The sequence below is a fragment of the Falco cherrug genome, chromosome 3 (assembly GCF_023634085.1).
Source record: "Falco cherrug isolate bFalChe1 chromosome 3, bFalChe1.pri, whole genome shotgun sequence".
Taxonomy (NCBI): Eukaryota; Metazoa; Chordata; class Aves; order Falconiformes; family Falconidae; genus Falco; species Falco cherrug.
In genome coordinates, this window is record NC_073699.1 from 117,938,665 (window position 1) to 117,961,697 (window position 23,033).

The window sequence follows — 23,033 nt, forward strand, 5'->3', positions numbered from 1 at the left end:
GGAGACCTCAGGACCTTGCTGGGCGCTTGAGGAGCATCAGTGGGGGATGCTCATGGGGCTCCCTGCTCTGGCTGCCCCTTGGCTCCCCATTGCTGCTGCCACAGGTGGGGGGTCTCCTGTTGAATTCCCAGGGGTCTCCCAAGGGTGGAAGTGGCTGCAGAAAGTGGGGGTTTCTTTTGACCTAGATCTCTCTGCTTACACTGGGGGGTCCTGCCCAGATCCGGCCCCAGACCTGGCTGCTCCCACTGGCTCCATCCCAGCCCCTTTCTCCCCATGCCTGCGTGCCACTGACAGACACCGGCTGCCGGCACCGAGCCCCGTCACTGCCGGGGCGGCAGGAGCCAGTGCCAGCCTGTTGCATGAGAGCTGGGTTATTTTTAGCTCTTTAATGTGCCCATTATGGCTTCGGCACATGCTCGGCCGAGGCTCAGGCTCCCTCCCTGATGAGCAGGGGGATGCCCTGGTACCGGGGCCTCCGCCAGGGATGATCTGGGAGCAGGAGATGTTGTTTGGGGGTGGAGAAAAGCATCCCTGTGTCACGCTGAGTGCTCGGCATCCCCCACGCATGGCTGGGATGGAGGGGAGCAGGGACCTTGGTGGTTTTGGAAATCAGCCTCTGGAACAGCACCTGTCACTTGTGGCCACCTCCTGACCATCCCCTGCTGTCCCCAGGGCTGTCCCCTCACTGCCGCTGCCCTGGGTGCAGGCTGGCCTGGCACAGCGGTGCCGACACGTGCGCGGTGGCCTTGGCCTCTGTAGAGCCACGCTCCGGTCCCACTTAATAAGGCCACCACGTGCATTATTTTATTAATGAGTTATTAAAAAGCTATCCATGGCGATGCTGCTGTATACCCAGCCTGTTGTCCAAGAAATATGTACTTTAACGATTGCTTGCCCCGTGCTGGGCTTTCCTGGCAGGTCAGGGGGAGAGCTGTTGGGTATCCCTGTTGGGGTGCCTGTGCACCCCAGCACAGGGGTGCCTGTGCACCCCAGCACATCACCCTGGGCTCCTCTGCTGAGCAGCTGGCCTTTCCCCACAGTGCTCTGGGGCACCAGCAATAGCTATGAGGCTTTTTATAGCCCCATCTGGGCAGAAGCTGTTTGGTGACTCCTTGCCCAGGTTGTGCTTGGCTGGCTGCGGTGGGTGAGCCGAGGGCAGGGGGGGTCCCCGCGGTGGGTGTCTGCTGGCTGCGGAGTGGGAGCTGCATCTCTGCTCTGATGGTTTTGGAGTAGAGTCCCCGGTCTGTGCTGCATGGTCCCCAGCCCAGGGGCTGCCTTGGCAGAGCACAGGGAACCAGGCAGGGGTCTCCAATGGCTGTCCCCTGCTTGCAGGGTGACAGCTGGCGATGTGGACCAGCTGGGATGCTGCTCCTGCAGCGGCTGGGGCTTGGTGCAGGGTTTTGACTCCCCTGGCACAGCGGGGAGCCCGCAGTGACTTGCCTGCTGCTAAGCATCTGTCTGTCTGTCTATCCTGTCTGTCTGTGTCTGCCTCTCCCCCAGGGCAAATGCCATAGGATGACCGCTGCTGGTCCCCTCTTACTGGCTGTGATATCTTCTCTCCTGTGGCTCACACGGGGCTTTGACCCGGCTCCCAGTGCCTGCTCCGCTCTGGCCTCCGGCGTCCTCTACGGCTCCTTCTCCCTCAAGGACCTCTTCCCCACCATCTCCTCCGGCTGCTCCTGGACCCTGGAGAACCCTGACCCCACCAAGTACTCGCTCTACCTCCGCTTCAACCGGGAGGAGCAGGTCTGCACCCACTTCTCGCCCATGGTGCTGCCACTTGACCACTACCTGGCCAACTACACCTGCGACCCCCGCGGCGAGGCCGCCAGCCCCCCGCCCGCTCACCAGCGGCCGGAGGAGGAGGAGGAGGAGGAAGAGGAGGAAGCTGAGCTGGAGCTGTGCGAGGACGCAGGGCCCTTCACCTTCCTCCATTTCGACAAGAACTTTGTGCAACTGTGCCTGGCGGCCGAGCCCGAGGCAGCCCCCCGCCTCCTGGCCCCCCAAGCCCTGGAATTCCGTTTCGTGGAGGTGCTGCTCATCAACAACAACAACTCCAGCCAGTTCACCTGCAGCGTGCTCTGCCGCTGGCTGGAGGAGTGTCTGCAGGCTCCTGGCGCTCGCCGCTGCGGCTTCACCCACGCCGGCTGCAGCTGCCAGGCGGAGAGCCCACCGGCACCGCGGCGCAACGGCACGCGGCACGCCACCCGCACGCCTGCCCCACCGCCCACCGCCGGTGACTGCTGCCCCACTGACCTGCATTCTGCGAATGCCAATGATTTCGACCTGCCCGAGGTCCCACACGGTGAGTGGGGTGTGGGGGGAGCCCCGGGGATGGACCCCCTGCTGCATGCGTGCTTCTTAGCAGTGCTGGGCACCGAGCAGGGAGGCTGTGCAATGGATGGATCCTGCCTGTGCACGCTCTCTGGGGCAGGAGGGGTGCAAATCTGGTGCTGTGCACAGAGCGGGGAAGCCATGCAATGGATGAATCCTGCCCATGCACACTCTCTGGGACAGGAGGGGTGTAAACTGGGTGCTGTGCACTGAACAAGGAAGCTGTGCAATAGATGAATCCTGCATGAGCACACTTTCTGGGGTAGGAGGGGTGCAAATTGGGTGCTGTGTACAGACTGGGGAAGCCTTGCAATGGATGAATCCTGTCTGTGCATGCTCTCTGGGGCAGGAGGGATGTAAACTGGGTGCTGTGCACTGAACAAGGAAGCTGTGCAATAGATGAATCCTGCTTATGCACGCTTTCTGGGGTAGGAGGGGTGCAAATCTGGTGCTGTGCACAGAGCAGGGAAGCCATGCAATGCATGAATCCTGCCTGTGCATGCTCTCTGGGGCAGGAGGGGTGCAAACTGCGTGCTGTGCAGAGCAGGGAGGCCTTGCAAAGTGCAAATCCTGTGCATGCTCCTGGGTCCAGCACACCTCGTCCAAGCGACGGCCAGGCTCAGTGGAGCTGCAGCTTGCTCTGCCCTTGCCGTGGCCTGGCTGACCCTGTCAGTGCTGCTCAGCGCCACGCCGGCTCCGCTGTTTGCCATGGCTGCTCTGGCACAGCCTGCACAGCCGCGGGGCCTCGGTCACGGCCTCCCTGGCACAGGGCTGCTGCTCACCTGCCGGTGTGCCCGGAGCGGCAGCCCTATCACTCTGCATTGGTGGAGATGTGGAAAACAATTTGCAGGTAAAATGACCCTTTCCCGTGGCAAATTACCCTTGACTGCTGCAGCCCAGGCGCTTGTTATTCCAGGCAGGATGTCATGGCATGGTGGCACGGCGTGGCCGGGCTATTAACCAGGCGGAATGAAGCCATTTGCTCGTTACGGAATTGCAGAAACCTCGAGTGAAGATAAAGCAGCCGTGCTTACCCGCGCCCTGGGCGCCAGGGTTGGGCTGCCCATGGCAGGGACCTGCCTTGCCCAAGCACTCCCTTCACCTGTGGGGCACCTCTGCCCAGCCCACCGAGGTGATGCAGGGGTTCTGGGCCACATCTGGCCAGATGTTCCCCCTGCGCCAGCTCTGGGTCATGCACGGGGAGGAGCATTCCCAAACTTAGCTGCGTGGGGCCTTTATCCAGCAGATTAGGTGGTGGTGATGGGCTGTGGGTATATATACAATTTCATTGGGCTTTAGCATTTATTTCAGGAGCTAAATGTCATTACGGGCAGATCCCCTGCTTAAATCCCTGGCCTGTTACAGCTGCAGGGTTACAAATCGCCTCATCCCACGGGGAGTTGCTTGAGCTGATTTTGGTTGGTTGGTTTTTTTCCTTCCTATTTTTTTCCTCTCTAAATGCAACTCTGCATGGACAATTAAGAGCTCAGTGCCAGGTTCAGGTGCCATCCCCAAGGTCAGCCTGGCTGACCCTTTGCCCAGGGCCCTGACACCCGCTGTGTCCCAGGGCTGCCTGGGGAGCAGTGGGTGCTGCGGGCTGCCGGCACGGAGCAGGGCTGCAGGATACCCCATCCCCTCACTTCTGGAGGGGATTCTGCATCTCCTCATGGCTGGTTTGGTGGGGTTTAGTAATGCCAAGCATGGCTCAAAGAGAGGATGCTGAGCTGGGTGCTGGAGATGGAGGTCCCTGCAGAGCTGGCACACTCGGGCGTTGAGCCGCTTGCCACCTCTCCGTGGACTGGCACACAGACCAGCTGCAATGGCGAGAGCGCAAACTCCCGCTCCTTCCCCAAATTACATTTGACATTCAATTAAAACCTGGAGGTGCCTGGAGGTACGACGTTATTGCGGTGCCAGAGCCACAAGGGTAATGCGCTGCCTCGGCCGCACCGTGTGTCACGCTGCTGCCAACCGGTGCAGCCCCCGCACCCCGGTCCCCCCCCTGGGCACTCGTGGCTGAACCCTGGGGCTGCGGGGCTGGAGCACAGAGCGCCCTTCATGGCATCGAGGGGGGGTCCTGGGCTCCCACCTGGCCTCCCCCCAGCACCCCACGGAATGGAGAATGGCTGCCTTTCAGGGTGGCGGTGGCAGGCAGGGCCGGGGGGCTGAATGGCGCCTGTGAGCTGAGCTTTGGCGGGCGCCCAGCACTGATCTCACCCTCCTCCGCCGAGCGCCGCAGCCGCGCAGCGATGCGGGGGCTGGCGCCCACCCAGCCGCCCCCCGGGCCCAGCCGCAGCGGTGACCCCAGGGGTCCCCATCCCCTCCGTGGCATGGCTTTCCCATAGGGATGTGGTTGGGACCAGGGGGATGCAGCCCCAGGGCAACGCAGCGCTGGGTCTGCGTGGGTGGAAGTGCGGGTGGGTGTGGGGATGGGGTTGAAACTTTTGTGGGGTGATGGTAGGCACGTTATAGCCATGCGGTGGGGGGGGGGTCTGTGGAGAGGGGACACCCCCACAGAGCCTGCAGTGCAGAGGCTGAGCTGTTTCAGCTCTGGGGGTTGCTCTGGGCTGTGTTTCCCCTTGCTCCAAACCCATCATCCTTTGGAAACCAGCCCCCTCCCCTCCCCCCGCCCCAGGAGGTGATGCCGGGAGGTGATGCTGGGAGGGGGCCACATCTGTCAGCTTGCAGGGTCACAACCAGCCTTGGAGGACTTGCTGAGGTCCCCAGAAAATCACCTCTGCCCTTGCAGCCCAGCAGCCACAATGCAGGGCTCGGGGAGGGGGGACCCCCACGGCAGGACCGGGTGCAGGTGCCGGGGACGGCCCCAGCTGCCCCGCAGTGGTGGCCGGGGATTTAGTGCTCTCCGAAGAAAATTGAATTTGGTGTCTCTGTCGAACACAGCCGGGGAGAGAGCCCTCGTATATCCTCAGGATTTATGGTTTTCCCCGGGCACTTGCCGTGATGCGCGTAATTCTGCCGTGCCGCTCGCGGGGGCGGGCAGCCCTGTGGGAGCTCAGCCCTGCAGCCAGACAGACCCCCTCAGAGCAGCCCCTTGGCCCCCCTGCACCCCACCAATGCCATGGGGCGGGATGCACGGAGAGAGGAGCCAAGGGTGCTGGGCTGCACCGGCAGTGACGGCCAGGAGCCCGCGCAGGGGATGGGTCCGGGCAGGGGTTACGCTGGGTTGAAGGCAAAAGTCAGTAAATTTGGGTCTGGTTTACAGCACTAATAAGTGTCAGTGCAGGCAGCGCTCCCGGCCCTGGGCTCGTATATCACCTCTGTGTTGATATGGGAGCTGCAGCGTGCCCAAAGCATGGCTGGGAGCTGGCCCTGCAGTGCCAGGTGTCCCTATGTCACCTTCCCGCTGTCCCTTGGGGACATCACTGTGCTTGGCTGGCAATGCCGGCGCAGCTCGGTGAGGTGGTGGTGCCACCCCTGGCTGTTCTCCTGGCTGTCACAGCAGCAGGGTGCCCATGGCACTTTTGGGGGCCACGTGCCCGGCGTGGCATCAGTGGTGCCCAGGGAAGTCACAGCATCTGCGGGCAGCAGCAGCCCCGGTGCTGCCATGCTGTGCCCAGGGTGAGTCCACAGGAACTCACCAGCATCTTGCACCCAGGTGTGGGGACAAGGGATCCTGCTGCAGGACAGCGGGATGGCCTGGGGGGTGTGGGGGAGGCCGGGGAAGTCATCCTCCCCTGCGCCTGCCGCCGCACCTCCCGCCGAGCCCTCCACATGCCAGTTAATTTCACGCCAAGCGCTCTTGATGGATCACTTGTTATTTTTGGTGAGCTGAGCCATAAATTTGTGCCACCTCACTGCAGCAAGCTGTTAAGTGGGGACTGGAGAGCACCTCTGCCCAGCGTGGTGGGGGCACAGGCACCCTGGCTGCACCGGGGACACAGCACCCTAGGCCATGCTCCAGCTGCAGCCCCAGTGATGTGGGATGATATGTCTGGGGGAGCTGTGACACATTTTTGGGGATCCGTGAGTGTGCCCAGCAATGCTCAACCAGCTCTTGCCCTTGGGGATGCCATGTGGGGCCAGGCATCCCTGTATCCCCCTGCAATGTCCCATGGTGGCCCGTCTCCATCCCTGTCCCTGTCCCCGCCCCCTGCCTGCTCTCACAGGAGCACTTCTCTCTTCTAGGCAATGCAGTCGAGGAGAACCAGAAGGTGAAGACCCAGTGGCCACGGTCAGCAGACGAACCGGGTGTCTACATGGCCCAGACAGGTACCAGTGCTGCCCCAGCAGGGGCACAGGCACAGGACACTGGTGTCACTGGCTTGGGTACCAGGCAGCGGTGATGGAGAGGGAGTGACTCCTTTTGCTTCCTGCCCACCAACTGACTTAATTTGCTCCATTTATATATTTTTCCTTTACACCTTCCTCTGAGGGTTGTAAAGCAAAAAAACCCACAACCCCAACAAAATCCATTAATTGTTTTGTTCAAATGTATTTATTTGGCAAATCCATCTGGGTAATTTGAGCATACTGCTCCCCCCTCCGCAGCCCCCCCTGATTTATGGTTGGAGGGCTCGGAGGCGAGCGGGAGATGGATGGGCCCTGGCGCCAGGAGAGGAGCTCCGCTCCGTGTGCCTGGCATGCAGATCTCCTCCTGACCATGTTCGCGTACTCGCGGAGGTCCTGCCCCCCTGGGAGCTGCTGGGCAGAGCAGGGGGTGACCCCAGTGGTGACCAGGTCCAGCCTCGGCATCCCCGTGTGATGCGGAGCAGCCACGGGGCATTGTCACCTCCATGGGAGCCCTACTCCCGAGCCTGCATCCTGCCTGTCTCCAGGACAAATCGTCCCCTTCGGAGCCCTCCTCCGTATATTCCTTTTTAATTTAAACTGATGGCCTTTTCTTCTGGCCTGTCCAATAGCTTCAGAGACATCATCAAGCTTAATAAGAGCAGGGCTGTTGTAAATGTCAGTGCTGTGCCTGGGTGGGGAGAAGGAGCTGTGCCGGGCTGCTTGCGCTGCCTGCGCTGCCCAGCTGGACGCTGTCCCTCGTGCTGGGCACGATCCTGTGCCCCGACCCCTTCTCTAGGTGCAGCCGGTGCTAGGTCTGGAGGGCAGCATGGGCTCCTTCGCCCTGCTTACATCCTCCGTGTCACCCCTGTTGCCCAAGCACCTTGTCCTCATTCCAGGTGCTGCCCGGGCACTTTCCCATCCCCTGTGGGTGCTCCATGGGACCTTCCTGGCCCCCTCAGGGAAGTCGCTGGCTCTCAGGCTCCGTGTTTCCCACAGGGGACCCGGCGGCGGAGGAGTGGTCCCAGTGGAGCGTCTGTTCCCTGACATGCGGGCAGGGCTCCCAGGTGCGGACACGCTCCTGCGTCTCCTCGCCCTACGGGACGCTGTGCAGCGGGCTGCTCCGGGAGACACGGACCTGCAATAACACGGCCACCTGCCCAGGTATGGGGAATGCGGGGACACCGGGGGGGTTTCACTGCTGGCTCGGGGTGCCCGCCGCTGGCTGGGCTCTGGTGGGTGCGCAAAGGGCTGAGCAAGCGAGCGGCTGAGGGGAGTGGAGACCTGTTGCTGAGGGGTCTCTCACAGGTGGGGTATTCTGGGGGGATGGATGAGGAAAGTGGCTCTGCGTGGCGGCTGCTGTCATGGAAGCAGGTATTGCGCATCCTGCGCTGGGCTGCTCCAAGCCCCCTTGGCATCCCCACATCATCTTGCCTTCCTGGTTGGACTAGCTCTTGGGAAGCCACGTGGGGAAGCAGCAAGTGGGGGGAGGCGTCTGGAAGGGGTGCCCTGCGCCCCACCACCCCTGCTCTGCCGGGGGTTTTGCTTTGGGAGCAGCTGGGGCGGTGGCACCTCTCCATCCTCCCTCCTGGCAAACTCAGGGCTTCCCCATGGTGCCTCCGAGGCTTTGTGCTGGGAGAGAGGCAGGCGCTGGAGCCTGCACCGGGGGACTTGGGGACCTGGCGTGGTGGGGGTCCCCGCTCGTGGGGGACAGGAGGGGGCCGAGCTGCTCAGTGCATTGAGGCAGGTTGCGGGCAGGCAGGATGCCGGGCGTCTCGCTGGGCCACGTGCTGGCTCCTTTGTCATGGTGGTGTCCATGTGTCTTGTGTGGGACACTGGGGGTCAGAGGGGCCTCGGTGTGCTGCAGTGGCAGCTGGTTGCCCTGTCTAAGCTTGCGATGTTTCAGAGGTTTTGCACCTCAAAACCACACAGGTGCCCGCTCCCCTCCGTACCAGGGAGCACAGCCCTGTCCTGGCACTGCAGGGACATCGAAGCTCACGGAGGAGCATCCTTTAGGATGCTTGTGTGCTGCACAGGTCCCTGCTCCCTTCCCAGTGGGCTGAGCTCCCGTGGGCGCGATGCGTGCGAGGGGCAGCCGTGCCAGTGTGTCGACATGGGGTTGGGGCGAGCTGGGCCATGTGTAGGTGTGGGGGGACGTGCACCGCCGGTGCCAAGACCCGGAGCAGGGCAGGGAGCAGCAGTGGCACCACTGCCTGCTCAGGGCCCTTGGGGGTTTGGGCTCAGGTGTGATGGCGGGGCAGACGGTGCCAGCAGGATGCAGAGGGGAGCTGGGGACCGTCCCCAGCTCTGCCATGAGCCCCAGCCCAGGGCACGAGGGGTCTGCAATGGGCAGGACCCCTCAGTGCCAGGAGGAGGAGGAGGTTGGAGCCCCGCGAGGGCTGGGAGCGTGTGGCAACGGCACTGTGCTGTGTTGCAGTTCACGGCGCGTGGGAAGAGTGGTCCCCGTGGAGCCTGTGCTCGGTGACCTGCGGGCGAGGGGCCAGGACCAGGACGCGGCGGTGCGTGGCCCCGCGGCGCGGAGGGAAAGCCTGCGAGGGCCCCGAGCTGCAGGCCAAGCCCTGCAATATCGCGAGCTGCCCGGGTCAGTACCTCTCTCTCCCCCTGCTCCTCCTTCCCCCTGGGAATGCCAGGAGACAGCACCGGCCAAGAGCCAGGGCTGTGCTCCCGGCACGGGGCTGCGGTGCGGTGAGGGACGGGTGGCACTGCCATGGGGACCTGGGACAGCCCATGGGCACATGGGTGCTGTGACATGGGGTGCACCCTCCTGTCCCCACTGGAAACCCAGATGGAGAGCCAGCTCCATCAGCCATGCTGGGGGGCTCGAGCCCCCACTGTGGGCAGGGGGGTCCAGCCTGGGGACCACGGAAGAGCCGGCTCCTTCCCTGCCCATCTGCTGTGGCTGACTGTCCCCTGCAGCAGGCACGGCGATGGCACTGGTGTGGCATCGGGATGTTGTGGGGCACTGGGGAGGTGGCGAAGGGGGTCGGCTGCAGGGTCTGTCTGCACATGGGTGGAGCAACATCTCTGTCCCTTCTTGTGTGCCTGGAGTGGCTGTGGTGGCGGCTGTGGGGTTTCTGCGATGATGGCCAGGGATGCCACGTCAGGGCCAGCATCCCTGTGAGGACTTGATGTATGGCATGGGGAGTCCAGTGGCCAGCTGGGAGCAGGATGGAGCGTGGGACCTGAGGGGTGCGCAGGGTGCACCGCCCCTGCAGCAGCTCCGGCAGGGGTGTGCCACCCACGGCACATGGCCTTTGCCACAGCAGCCCCATGGAGATGCTGCCGCAGCGAGGAAAGCTCCCAGAAGCTCTTTCCCTGCTGCCCTGGCCCATGCAGCAGTGCTGGGGCTCACAGGTTCAGCGGGGAGCGGTGCCAGGGCTGCTGGGTTTGGCAGGGAGTGATGCCAGGGTCCGGTGAGCATGGCCATGTGGCAGCATTGGCTGTTGTGGTGCAGCGGGGCTGTAGGAGCCACCGCTCAGGGTGTGGGGGCCAGTCCTGGTGACAGTCCCCCCAGCCAGGGCAGGATTTGGCGCTGGCTGCTGAGGTCGGCGCGGGAGGAGCCGGCACATCCGTAGGTTGGACCCGTTGCACCGAGAGCCTGGCGTGGGTCGCGGGGAGCTGGAGCCGTGCGGCCGAGTGGCCGCCGGCCGGTGGAGGCTGACGCCACTCTCGCTTGTCCCCGCAGTGGAAGGGCAGTGGCTGGAGTGGGGCGCCTGGAGCCGCTGCTCCGTCACCTGCGCCAACGGCACGCAGCAGCGGACGCGCAAGTGCAGCGTCTCGGCCCACGGCTGGGCCGAGTGCCGGGGGGCCCACGCCGACGCCCGGGAGTGCTCCAACCCCACCTGTCCCAGTAAGGCCCCGCGCGCTGGGGGGGAGCGGGGGGGAGGCTGCGTGTGCCGCTGGCACGGCGTGTCGGTGCACGGCACATCAGCGCGCATCAGCCATAAAGCCGCTGCAGTGTCACCACCGGTGACACGAGGATGCTGGCAGCTCCCTCTGCTGCGGACGCGGGCGTAAGGGGATCAAGAGCCGAAGGGTGATGCCAGGGATCAGCAGCTGCCCCGCTCGTGCCGCTTGGTCCCGCCAGGCACATCTTGGCTGATGGAGCCAGGGTTTCATACCGTGTCACGCTGCGGGGACCCGTTGGTGCCCGGTGGCTGCAGGTCCCGATGTGCTTTGGGTGTGCAAGCATGTACGAGCTCTTGTGCATTGCACGTGGTGGGGCTGGGGCCAGCTCTGGCGATGGGGGGGACACTGGGCAGCAGGATAGTCAAGCCAAAGGATGCACCCCATCCTCATCCTGTCCTTCGACCCCATCCTCGTCTTGTCCTTCGACCCCCCGGTGTTGGTTGCAGGCGCGGAGGGTGCCGGTTGCTGTGCCATGGCCGCCACGGCAGCCAAAGGGAGGGAGCAGCTGTGCCACGCACCCCAGGGTGCCCTTGGGTTGCCAGCAGGGAGCAGCCAGGTGGCTGCACGGGGATGCCAGGCTTGTCTAAAAGAGATACAAATCACTGATCCATGGATTTCATACCCCACGGGGCTTTCGATTCATGGCGTGGGGGGGACAGCCATTGATGGTGCCCACCAGCCCTGTCCTGTCCCCTTGGGTGCCATTTGCTGTGCAGAACCAGGTGTCCCACAGTGTTCCCATCCCCACAGCCGACAGCAAGTGGGGTCCCTGGAACCACTGGAGCCTCTGCTCCAAGACCTGCGACACCGGCTGGCAGCGCCGCTTCCGCATGTGCGAGGGCACCGGCGTGCAGGGCTACCCCTGCGAGGGCAGCGGCGAGGAGGTGAAGACCTGCAACGAGAAGAAGTGCCCAGGTATGGGGCACACTTTCCCCCCCCTCACACACCCCACTGCCCATCACCCTGCATCCAGGCTCTGCCTGACCCCCCTTTTCGCCCCCCAGCCTACCACGAGATGTGCAAGGATGAGTACGTGATGCTGATGACCTGGAAGAAAACAGCTGCTGGGGACATCATCTACAACAAATGTCCCCCCAATGCCACGGGTGAGGGGCACAGGGCAAGCACCCCCAACCTCCACACCCCACCCCCACCCCCCCCAAGCTCTAGAGCAGGGCAGGGGGCAGTGGGTGACATCAGGATGCTAGGCAGCATCACCCATCCTCGGCGTTCCCGTGCCAGCACCAAACCCGATTGTCCCACACAGGGTCCGCCAGCCGCCGGTGCCTGCTGAGCCCCCATGGGATCGCCTACTGGGGTGTGCCCAGTTTCGCCCGTTGCGTGTCCCACGAGTACCGATACTTGCATCTCTCAGTAGGTGCACGCTCTGGCGCGGCCCCCCCGCTCCCCAACCCTCCCCTCCCTGGCACAGGGGGTTTGCTCCATCCCTGGGCAGGGAAACCCAGCAGCCGTCTTGCTTCACCGGCTGCCTACTGCATGGGGAAACTGAGGCAGGGCTCCCTGGGCAGGGCTGGGGAAGGGGACCCTGGTCTGAGCTGTGCTCTTGTGTCCTTGGGTAGTGGCTCTTGGGATGGGGAGGACCCCCCCTGCGTGACCCCTGTGTCCTGCTGCTGCCCCAACTAGTGCAGTGAGCTCTGTAGTGTCACCACTGCCTGGGCTCTGGCCGTGGCAGGGGACCTGGGGACACGGAGCACTGCTGGGGTCTGAGTGACACCGGTGTTCCCCCCGTACAAGCTGCGGGAGCACCTGGCCAAGGGGCAGCGGGTGCTGGCGGGTGAGGGGATGTCGCAGGTGGTGCGGAGCCTGCTGGAGCTCATGGCCCGCAAGACCTACTACAGCGGGGACCTGCTCTTCTCCGTGGAGATCCTGCGCAATGTCACCGACACCTTCAAGAGGGCCACCTACACCCCGTCCTCTGAGGACGTGCAGGTAGCGGGCAGGGGACGGCGAGGCACGCCCCTGGGGAGGTGGCGGCGGTTGGTCCCCAGCCCCCAGCCCCGCTGAGCCCCGTCCCCGCAGCGCTTCTTCCAGGTGGTGAGCTACATGGTGGATGCGGAGAACCGGGATAAGTGGGAGGATGCCCAGCAGGTGAGTGGCACAGGACACGGGCGGGTGGTGGGGGCAGCTGGGATGTCCCCACCATGGGCACACGTCCCAGCGGCTGCGGAGCTGGTTGCTCGCTTGCAGGTCTCGCCCGGCTCCGTGCACCTGATGAAGGTGGTGGAGGACTTCATCCACCTGGTGGGTGATGCGCTGAAGGCCTTCCAGAGCTCCCTCATTGTCACCGACAACCTGGGTGAGCGGCGGGGTGGGCGCAGAGCCTCGGCAGGCACAGGGAGCTGGCTGGTGACACCCGTTCTGCCCTGCCAGTGATCAGCATCCAGAGGGAACCTGTCTCCGCCGTCTCCAGTGACATCAACTTCCCTATGAAGGGGCGCCGGGGCATGAAGGATTGGGCCCGCAGCTCTGAGGACAAGCTCTTCATCCCCAGGGAGGTGCTCAGCCTCGCCTCGGCTGGTGAGGCAGGGCTGGGGCTGCAGGAGCCAGCACACTCTGCATGTGTGCACACGTGTGGGCATGAGTGTGCTCCTATGGCTGTGCAGGCATGTGCACATGTGTGAGCGTGCACATGGGAGTGCACATGTGTGAGCGTGCACACCTGGGAGTGCGCATGTATGGGCACGTGTGAGCCGGCACATGGGAGTGTGCATCTTCTGTTGTGCACGTGTCAGCATGTCCATCTGGGAGCGTGCATGCATGTGTGTACATGTGTGTGCACATGTGTGAGTGCACATCTGGTGCTATGCACGTGGAGCATGCACATGAGCAGTGCACATTTGCACACATGTATGAGTATGCATATTGGGGAGTGTGCGTGTGTCTGCATGTGAACATGTGTGAGCATACACATCTGGGAGTGTGCATGTGTGTACACGTGTATGAGCATGCACATGTGTGAGTGCACATCTGGTGCTGTGCACATGGAGCATGCACGTACGGTGCAGTACACATTTGTGCACACGTATGAGCATGCATATTGGAGAGTGTGCATGTGTATGCACGTGACGTGTGAGCTTGCATGTCTGAGGCTGTGCATGTGTAAGAGTGCACATCTGGGAGCACAGGTGTGTGTGCATGCACGTCTGGGAGTCCACGTGTGTGGGCGTGAAGGCAGCCTCCTGCCAGCCCACGTGCCTGCATGTGTCAGCGTGTGCTGTGCCTGTGTTGGAGAGGGGATGCATGTTCCCTCACGCGTGTCGGGCGCAGGCTCGTGGGCTCTCACGTGTGCCTATGTGCTTGCTGAGCCCACGCGGGTGCCGGGCGCTGGATCATGGCACTGCTCTCCCTTCCCCTCTCTCTGCAGAAACAGATGAGTCGTCCCACTTCGTCATCGGGGCTGTGCTGTACCGCACGCTGGGGCTGATCCTGCCCCCACCCAGGTGAGTGGGGCTGCCCACTGTCCCCTGCGCCATGTCCCCATCCCTGTGACAGCCAGCACCCCTCCCTGCAGGACCCCCCTGGCCGTCACCTCCAAGGTGCTGACGGTGACAGTGCGCCCGCCAACCAAGCCCGCGGAGCCCCTTGTCCTGGTGGAGCTCTCCCACATCATCAACGTGAGTGTCCCCATCCCGTCACCGTGTCACCTCCCGGTCCCGTGTGGGTCCCAGGCTCTGAGAGCTGGGCAGGGGCCAGCAGCTCCCAGCTGGTAGCCACAAGTACTGGGCTCCATGCCCGTGGTGGGGATGTGCCAGTGCTGGGGAGCCAGGCAGGTCCCCATGGACCCCCCAGTCCCCTGGGGCTGGGAGCAGGGCAGGGCGTGAAGCACTAACCCATCCCTCTGTCCGCAGGGCACATCCCACCCGCAGTGTGTCACCTGGGACTACTCGAGGACGTGAGTGAAGGACAGGGGAATGGGGACACCCCTGGCCATGTCCTTGCTGGCCGATGGGGCTGGGCTGTCCCAACACCCCAGTGGGTCTCTGGGGAGCTGGCAGGAGGGACGGGGAGTGGGGCCAGTCCCTTGCTGTGGCTGAGTGCCTCTGACTGTGGGTGAATCGTGCTGCCACAGGATCGATCTGCCTCTGCGTGACGCTGGGGACGGATGCCGCCAGCCTGCCAGATGCAATTTGTTAGTGTGGAGCCCGCTGCTCTGGCAGGAGCAAGGGAAAGTAGGGCACGGTGGGGGGACAGCAGGGCCAGGTCCCCCCTGCCCTGGTACCTGTGGCTGCTCTGCATCTCGGGGTCACTGGTTCCAGTACAGCTCCTGTGCTGATGGGGAGGTGTGTGGCTGTGATGAGTGTGGCAGGTCTCAGCCTGCCCCCAGGGGAGCGGTGTCCCCAGCTGTCCCACAGACCCAGTTCCCAGTTTTGTCACTTTGCTGGGAGCTGTGGCTGCTCTCCCAGCGTCACCATGGGGCTCTCCCTCCCAGCTCCCTCCCGGGGGAGTCCCCGTGGCAGGAGGGGAGCGTCACCCGCTCCCGGGCAGGTCTGCCTTTGGGGTAGCACAGCTCTGCTGCATGAGCTATGGCTCATGCTGGAGGGGCCACAGGTGCCAGGGTGTCCTGGGACTGCTGCTGCCTGCCCTGGCGCTGCCTTGGTCCCCTCCATCCCTGCCACCCCTCTTCCCAGGCCTGGCCCCCTCCCTCTGTGGTTTGTGCTCCCCCAGACCTGGGTGGGATGGTTAAATTTCGTGTTGCACCGCTCCCCAGCACGATGGGCACCAGGGCGGGCGGGGGCAGCTGGGGGCAGGGATGGCGTCAACCCCCCACGCTGGGCTCAGGGGATTAACCCATCCCCTGGCAGCGCTCCCCCATCTGCCTCCCCCCAGGCAGCGGCCAGCAACGGGTTAACTCAGGAGAGGCGCGAGGGGCTGTGTGTGTGTGTGTGCGTTTGATCATTTCAAATTGCTCTCCCTCGCTTTCGTCCCATTAATCAGGGATGCTGGCTTGGGAAACTGGGACACGGAGAGCTGCCAAACCCTGGAGACCCTCCCAGCACACACCAAATGCCAGTGCCGCCAGCTCGCCACCTTCGCCGTCCTCTCCCAGCTGCCCAGAGACCTGGTAGGGGACAGGATGGGGACAGGGACCAGCCTGCTGGGGAACATGGGTCATGGATGGGGGGGGATCCCCGGGCTGCAGGCCTGGGTAAGGCGGGGGTCCCGAGGGAGGATGAGGAGGGGCGGGGGCTGCATAGCCTGCAGGCACCCTAGTAGGATGGGATGGGCACTGGCGGATAGGGGGGTGTCTCCCACCAGCCAAAGGAAGGGCCCTGGCACCCTGAGGGTGGGCTCGTGCGGGCAGGGGGCTGCTGTAGTCTGTAGGGCTCGATATGGGGCATTGCTGTATGCCAGGAGGGGAGGGGGCAGCCCTGGCCCCAGGCATTCCCCCCACCCCATTGCTATTCCGCCCGCATCCCCCGTCGGCATGGAGATAGGCACGGGTCCCCAGGAAGGCGCCTTGGCTGTGCCACCGCCTCCACCGACCCCCTCCGGCGCCCGGGGGTCCCCAGCCAGGGGGGTGGAGAGGCCCAGTGGGGGGCAGGGGGCGGGCAGGGAGCGGTGATGGGGGTTGAGGAGGGGGGGGCAGGCTCAGCCGCTACCCCCCACTGCTCACCAGGCCATGGACCCCTCGGGCACTCCATCAGTGCCACTGATGATCGGCTGTGCCGTCTCCTGCATGGCCCTGCTGACCCTGCTGGTGATCTACGCGGCCTTCTGGAGGTGACCTGGGGACAACTGGGGACCCGGGGGGCACCTGAGGTGTGAGACTGTGTGGGGAGGGGGCGGCGAAGTGGGGCATGGCACGAGTAAAGTCTCAGCATCAATGTGATTAAATGCAACGTGGCAGGAACAGAATGACCCCCGTGGGAGCCGGGCGGGTGGGAGAGGTGCCCAGGCTGCCTGGCACTGTCCCCAGCCAAGGACAGTGCCCACCCGCCGGCAGCATGCAGGGGACACGGGACAGGGACACTGCACGGGCTGGCGCCCTGGTCCCATGCTGCTCCTGCCCGCAGGTTCATCAAGTCGGAGCGCTCCATCATCCTGCTCAACTTCTGCATCTCCATCCTGGCCTCCAACGTCCTCATCCTCGTGGGCCAGTCCCACATGCTCAGCAAGGTGGGTGCCACCACCCTGCCCCCTCACGGGGTCCCCGGGTGGGCACGGGGGCTGCAGTGGGGTCTGAGCCCTCTTTTCCCAGCTGGTCACCTCGTCCCTGCTGGCTCCCTGCAGCAGATTGGATTTGGATTAACTCGATCTCGGGATTAAATCCTTTGTGCTGGTGGCTTTGACACAAACCTTGCCCGGGTGTGGGAGTTTAACCACGGCGGTGCCGGGCGTGTGGCTGCGGTGGTGCCACGATGTCCCCCCTTGAGGTGCCCACGTCCCCGCAGGGTGTGTGCACCATGACGGCTGCCTTCCTCCACTTCTTCTTCCTCTCGTCCTTCTGCTGGGTGCTGACGGAGGCCTGGCAGTCCTACCTGGCGGTGATCGGCCGGATCCGGACACGCCTGGTCAGGAAACGCTTCCTGTGCTTGGGATGGGGTAAGAGCCCAGCAGGGCTGGTCCCGGGATGGGGTGGAAGGGAGGCACCACACCCCCCTCCCTGGTACCCCCCAGGGTTATCAGAAGGGGAAACTGAGGCACGATGGAGGAAAGCAGACCCAGGTGTCTTGGTCCCTTTGACGTGGCGCACTCTGACCAGCCAGACCATGGGGAGCTGCCAGAAAGGCTCCATCCCAGTCCCCATCCATGGGGGCTGGCAGAGGGGTGGTGCTGGGGTGGGGGGACGGACAGCAATGCCACCCCCCTGCAACCCTGGCCTTATCTCCTCTTTCCAGGGTTGCCAGCCCTCGTGGTCGCAGTCTCCGTTGGCTTCACACGGACTAAAGGCTACGGGACGGCGAGCTAGTATGTGGGGACATGGGGACACAGGGCTGGGCCTGGGGACCGCCCCGGCTGGCCACAGGGGATGGGGACAGGGGCTGTCCCCTCTCCCTCAGCCCCTGACATGCCATGGTCCCCCGCAGCTGCTGGCTCTCGCTGGAGGGCGGTTTGCTCTACGCCTTCGTGGGACCTGCTGCTGTCATTGTGCTGGTGAGCTGACCCCAAGCCCCAAAGGCCACCCCGGTGGTGGCAGCTCCTGGAGCCCCGGCTCGTGGAGGGGCTCTGTGCGCAGCCCCTAACCCCGGCGCCGCTCTCGCCCAAGGTGAACATGCTGGTCGGCATCATCGTGTTCAACAAGCTCATGTCCCGCGATGGCATTTCAGATAAGTCCAAAAAGCAGCGAGCTGGGTAAGTGCCCTGCGCCCCACGGGGCTGTCCCTGGGGCTGGCACGGAGCACCCTGCCCTGCCGCACCGCGGGGCATGGCACGGGGCAGGGGGGCTCCTCCGGGAGCGGGCTGAGGACGGGGCACACTTCACCTCATCAGTGGGCGGCAGGGGCCAAGCCCGGGGCAACCGCAGCCCCTTCTTGGGGGCGGCTGGAAGGGCAGTAGCTGGTGGGGACGGTCACCCCACACCTTCCCCTGGGGAAGGGGGAGCCACACACTGCGGACCCCCCCTCCCTGCCACCAGCGGAGGGGACTGAGCCCTGCCCGCCCCATCCCGCTGCCGCTTGGCCACCCCTGCTCGCCATTAACAACTGCTGCTGCCCTCGACTAACCCGGCTCTCTCTCTCTCTCTCTCTTTCTCTTTCTCTTTTCCTTCTCCCATTTGCTTTTTGCCTGTGTCTGTCCATCCGTCCATCCATCTGTCCATCCATCTGTCCACCCCACCCTTCTCCATCCCCACCATCCTGCTCTCCCACGGCCTTGCTCCCCTCGCCTGCATCCCCGCGTGGCCCGGTCCTGGCCGCGGGGCACCGGGGGGGTGGTGGGCATGTAGCTCCAAGCCCCCGCCCTGCGGCAGCCTGCTGCTGAAATGCACCAAGTGCGGCGTGGTGTCCAGCGCGGCCATGACCTCCGCCACCGCCAGCAGTGCCATGTTAGTGCCCGCCACGCGCCCGCCTCGCCCCCCCACCCCGAGCACAGCCTTGGAGCCCGGGCAGCTGGGCCGGGGGGGGGGGGGAGTCTGGGCATCACCCTGGGTGGGGAGCGGGTTCTGGGTTGGGGGTCCCGTGGGCAGGGCGAAGGCTGTGTGCTCGGGGCGGTCCGGGGCGCGGGGGGCGCGTGCCCCACCGCGGCCATCACGTCTGCATGGCATGGCTTCCCACAGGTCACGTCATCGCTGGGGTTGGGGCGTGGGGGGGCTCAGCTCCTCTTCACCGGGGTGACTTGGGAGCAGGGAGGGCATGAAGGGCACCACGCTGTGGGGCACGGGCCAGTCCTGGCCTTGGGAGTGTCCTCGGGACCCTCTGCCCAGCACCTGAGCCCCCACGGTTGCTGGCTGGGACCACTGCCACCCTGGTCAGCCAAGGTCCCTGCTCCCAGAGGTTTAGTTGCAATAGAAGCAGCCCCCAAACTCACTGTTAAAAAAGAAAGAAATCCCCTTTCTGCTCTTCTTGCGGCTGTGGGAGGGTGACAGTGGCCCCACATGCCCCCAGCACCCTCACTGCCAGCTGTGTTGCCTGTGCGGGGACAGGGACACGTGCAGCTGTGCCCTGCCTGGGCTAGCTGGGCAGTGCCAGTGGCTCAGCCTGGGGGGGGCACAAGGAGCCCACGGGCCCCCTCGCCCTAAGGCAGGCAGTACCCCAAGCGCCTAGCTGGTGCCAGCTTGGAGACACTGAGGAAGAGGGGGGACAACAGGGGGCATGGCATCTGCGCTCGGGTCTCCGTGCCGCGCTGTGCACGCAGTCAGCTCCAGCCAGACTTGCGGGGCTGGGGGCAGTGCTGGGGGGCCTGTTGCGGGGCAGCCCCAGCGCAGCAGGCTCACCCCGGCCCCTCTCTCCCTGCCCCAGGGCATCGCTGTGGAGCTCCTGCGTGGTCCTGCCTCTGCTGGCGCTGACCTGGATGTCGGCCGTGCTCGCCATGACCGACCGGCGCTCCATCCTCTTCCAGGTCCTCTTCGCCGTCTTCAACTCCGTCCAGGGCTTCGTCATCATCACCGTGCACGGGTTCCTGCGCCGAGAGGTGGGGTGGCCCCGGAGGGGTGCCAGTGGGGGGACGCCTGGCCACGGGGCCGTGACCGGCTCTGTTCCCACAGGTCCAGGATGTGGTGAAGTGTCAGATGGGGGGGTGCAGGAGCGAGGAGAATGAAAACTCGCCCGACTCCTGCAAGAATGGGCAGGTGCAGATCCTGGTGAGTGCGGCAGTGCCAGCACGAGCTGCAGTGGGCACTGGCAGGGCTGCTCGCCCCGGCTGGGGCAGGGTCCCCCTTGCAAACCCTGCTGCTCCCCGTGCTGGCCAAGATGCATTCATTTCCCCATCTCTCTCCCTTTCTTTCTCTCTTCTCTCTCTCTCTCTTCCCCCTCTTTCTGTATTTTTATAGACAGATTTTGAAAAGGATGTTGACCTGGCGTGTCAGACAGGTGAGGTCTCCCCTGCCCCCTGCGCTGGGGACGGGGATGTCACTGTGCCACACCTGGGAGGGACAGGCAGCGTGTGCCAGGGCGGGCGCGATGCCAGTGCGCAGGGGGTCAGTCCAGTCCCCCTGCCCTCCTGCGGGATCCCCAGGGCCGGCTCTGACCCCCCTCCCCACCCACAGTGCTGTTCAAGGAGGTGAACACCTGCAACCCTGCCACCATCACGGGCACCTTGTCCCGCATCTCCCTGGATGGGGATGAAGACCCCAAGCTCAACACCACCTCGGAGGGTGGCCTGGGCTTCTCCAGCCTGCCAGGAAACATCCCTCCCTCCAGCATCCTGGTCCAGGTCCCCAAAATGACACCCAATGTGGTGGCGGGCTTGAGCGAGCTGGGAGACCCGCCGGCACAGCAGCTCAGCCTGGAGGCACCGGGTCCCGTCTACCTGTGCACGGAGAGCAGCCTGCGGCCCCTGGAGTACGGCTGGCTGCGGGCCCCCGAGCCCCCGCGGGAGAGCGACTACATGATGCTGCCCCGCCGGACCGGCAGCCTCAAGCCCTTCCCACGGGAGGAGGGCACCCTGGGTCCCAGTGCTGAGGAAGGGGTGCCCGGTGGGACGGGGCGCCCGGTGGCTGAGGGAGACACCTACCCTGGCTTCGTCGCAGTGGACCACATCAACATGAACTTGAACCAGCCCTACGGGACGGTGAAGGCGCCCTACGGCCTCCAGTTCAAGCAGCACCCCACCGTGCGGCAGATCCTGGCCTCGGAGCTGTCGGAGCGCAGCCGCACCATGCCCCGCACTGTCCCCGGCTCCGCCATGAAAGTGGGGTCCCTGGAGGTGAGCCAGGGGGGCTGGCGTGTGTGCCCATGGACGCAGACATGGGGAGGGAGATGCGTGGGTTTGGACAAGTGTGCAAGAGCGTGCACAAGCCCGCATGCACATGCAGGGCTGCATGATTTGCCCCTGTGCTCGCTGCTCGGCATCCCACCCTTTGCTTGGTGCTGCCTTCACCCAGCAGCACGGTGGATAAGCTGCATGTCCTGCAGCTCGGCCGGGACCCCCGCGTCTCCAGCCGGGCTCTCCCCCATGCCAACGGGCATCCCCCCATTTCCCCCCCACCGTGCTCACCCCACATCTCAGCCGTGCAAAGACCTTTCCCTTTTCTTCTCCATCTCCTCCCCCTGCTCTGGGCCCTGTGCGTCCCCTGCTAGAGGAAGAGGTTGCGATACTCTGACCTGGACTTCGAGGTAAGCGCGGCCACGGCAGCCGGTGCCACCGGTGCCTGCTGTGGGGTTGGGTGCCACCCAGGGACTGGACCACCTTGTCCCTGGTCCCCTCTGGCTCGCTGTTGGCAAAGCAGCAGCCGAATTTGGAGGAGTTTTCTACCAGGCAGGAACGAGCGTTGGCTCGTAATTAAAACACCGAGTGGGAGCATTGCAGTGGGCTCAGCCACCCGTCTGGGATGCCCCAAAAAGCAGGGGAGGGTGGGCAAGAGGGGATGATGGGGGTGGGAGCAGGGCTGTGCCGCATCCGACGGCCGCAGGCTCTGCTATTGCCCCGCAGAAGGTGATGCACACGCGGAAACGCCACTCTGAGCTCTACCACGAGCTCAACCAGAAGTTTCACACGCTGGACCGGTACCGGGCCCCAGCTGCCGGCTCCTCCAAGGTGAGGTCTTGGGGGCCCCATCCTGCCCTGGATATGCTCTCCTGCACCCCTCCCACCTCTCCCCTGCATGGACTGGGGCATCCCGGGGAGGATGGGGGAGATGGGGGATCCCCAGGATGATGCTGGGGCTGAGCACTGTTTTTTTCCACAGCGAGAAAAGCGGTGGAGCGTCTCGTCAGGTGGTGGGGAGAAGAGCACGGCCAATGTAAGTGCCTGAGCCCCCCCCGGGGGCTGATCCACCCTCTCTTGGATGGGGCTGGAGGGTGGAGGTGGGTGGCTGTGCCCCAGGGCTGGGTGCCGATGGGACAGAACCACACATCGCCATGCACCCTGGCCATTTGCTGCAGCTCCTCCTCGCCCGGCAGGATGCGGCCAACCCCGAGGAGCAGCAGCCACAGGCGCCGGCTGCGCCACCAAAGCCGTGGAGCACGTTCAAGGCGATGACGCTGGGCGCCCTGCCCAGCGCCCAGCGGGACCGGCTGGAGCTGCGCTGCGCGGACTGGGAGGGCCCCTGCACTGGGCTGGATGCGGCCGATGGCGACTTTCAGACGGAGGTGTGAGCCCCGCGCCCGCTGCCGCTGCCTTCACCCTGGCGCAGGATGAGCCGAGATGCTGGGATTGCTCCGTCCTCCTCAGCTGCTGGGGGGGTCCCTGCCTGGCTGGAGCCGTCCTCGTAGGAGAGACCACGCTCCCCCCTGGCCACAGCCGCCTCCCACCCGTCCTCGCGTGGTTTTCTCCTCCCTGCCACCCTCCGGACGCGGGTGTGGAGGGGACACGCGCACCCCCCCATGCTCACCCACCGATCACACCTGCACCCCCCGGGGCAGGACCGGCCGTTGAGGCCGTCAGATCTTTGTTCTTTTCTACCGGGATGTTTCTTCACGCCGTGCACCGTGTGCACGCGAGCGGCCGTCCCCGGGGCCAGGCTGCCCTCGCCCCCCCCCCCGGGGTCCCATGGCTGCCCCCTCCCAGCCCTCCCCACCGTCCCCACCCCACGGGGCAGGTGCTGTTGTTGTTGGAAATAAAAGTTCACTCTCTGTGGTGCCGTGGGGCCGCGGCCACCGCTTCGTGCTTCGTGTCAAGGGGTCCAGCTGGGTAGAGGGGGGCTGTCACCCAGCGGGGACTCCTGGTCTGTCTGCTCCCCCCGGCCCCCTCCCTGCTCAGAGCCCACAGGGTGCTGCTGGCTGGGGCTGAGCCCACACCCGCGTGCTGCCTCGAAAATGAGCGTCTTATCGCGGGAGCCAAGAGCACTGAATTACATGGTAATTAATCTATAAGCAAATTAGTAACTTCGGAGGCAATTACCATGCAGTCTGCAGAGGCGTGTAACGTGGGGTGCCTCGCACTGCTGGAGCATCCCTGGCGTC

At 64.7% G+C, this 23,033-nt stretch overlaps 1 protein-coding gene across 8 annotated transcripts in view; it reads left to right on the plus strand.

The window, feature by feature from the left end:
• ADGRB2 (adhesion G protein-coupled receptor B2) overlaps positions 1-22,717 on the plus strand; it is a 28,587-nt gene extending 5,870 nt beyond the window's left edge. The window contains exons 2-32 of one of the 8 annotated variants that reach the window (XM_055706310.1): positions 1,501-2,305; positions 6,481-6,564; positions 7,582-7,746; positions 9,020-9,184; positions 10,289-10,453; positions 11,263-11,427; positions 11,517-11,618; positions 11,780-11,886; positions 12,268-12,462; positions 12,553-12,621; positions 12,721-12,829; positions 12,904-13,050; positions 13,898-13,973; positions 14,045-14,147; positions 14,382-14,425; positions 15,469-15,595; positions 16,151-16,254; positions 16,548-16,650; positions 16,926-17,076; positions 17,373-17,442; positions 17,562-17,628; positions 17,741-17,826; positions 18,419-18,517; positions 19,431-19,602; positions 19,676-19,771; positions 19,961-20,000; positions 20,177-20,835; positions 21,210-21,245; positions 21,562-21,666; positions 21,818-21,871; positions 22,014-22,717. In XM_055706310.1, the coding sequence (XP_055562285.1) occupies positions 1,516-2,305; positions 6,481-6,564; positions 7,582-7,746; positions 9,020-9,184; positions 10,289-10,453; positions 11,263-11,427; positions 11,517-11,618; positions 11,780-11,886; positions 12,268-12,462; positions 12,553-12,621; positions 12,721-12,829; positions 12,904-13,050; positions 13,898-13,973; positions 14,045-14,147; positions 14,382-14,425; positions 15,469-15,595; positions 16,151-16,254; positions 16,548-16,650; positions 16,926-17,076; positions 17,373-17,442; positions 17,562-17,628; positions 17,741-17,826; positions 18,419-18,517; positions 19,431-19,602; positions 19,676-19,771; positions 19,961-20,000; positions 20,177-20,835; positions 21,210-21,245; positions 21,562-21,666; positions 21,818-21,871; positions 22,014-22,226 (4,668 nt within the window). In that variant the 5' untranslated portion in view covers positions 1,501-1,515 and the 3' untranslated portion in view covers positions 22,227-22,717. Of the gene's footprint in view, positions 1-1,500; positions 2,306-6,480; positions 6,565-7,581; positions 7,747-9,019; positions 9,185-10,288; positions 10,454-11,262; positions 11,428-11,516; positions 11,619-11,779; positions 11,887-12,267; positions 12,463-12,552; positions 12,622-12,720; positions 12,830-12,903; positions 13,051-13,897; positions 13,974-14,044; positions 14,148-14,381; positions 14,426-15,468; positions 15,596-16,150; positions 16,255-16,547; positions 16,651-16,925; positions 17,077-17,372; positions 17,443-17,561; positions 17,629-17,740; positions 17,827-18,418; positions 18,518-19,430; positions 19,603-19,675; positions 19,772-19,960; positions 20,001-20,176; positions 20,836-21,138; positions 21,246-21,561; positions 21,667-21,817; positions 21,872-22,013 lie in introns of those variants that run through there. The other 7 variants (XM_055706304.1, XR_008731584.1, XM_055706305.1 and 4 more) reach the window with 7 other exon arrangements.
• The last annotated feature ends 316 nt before the right edge of the window (positions 22,718-23,033 follow it).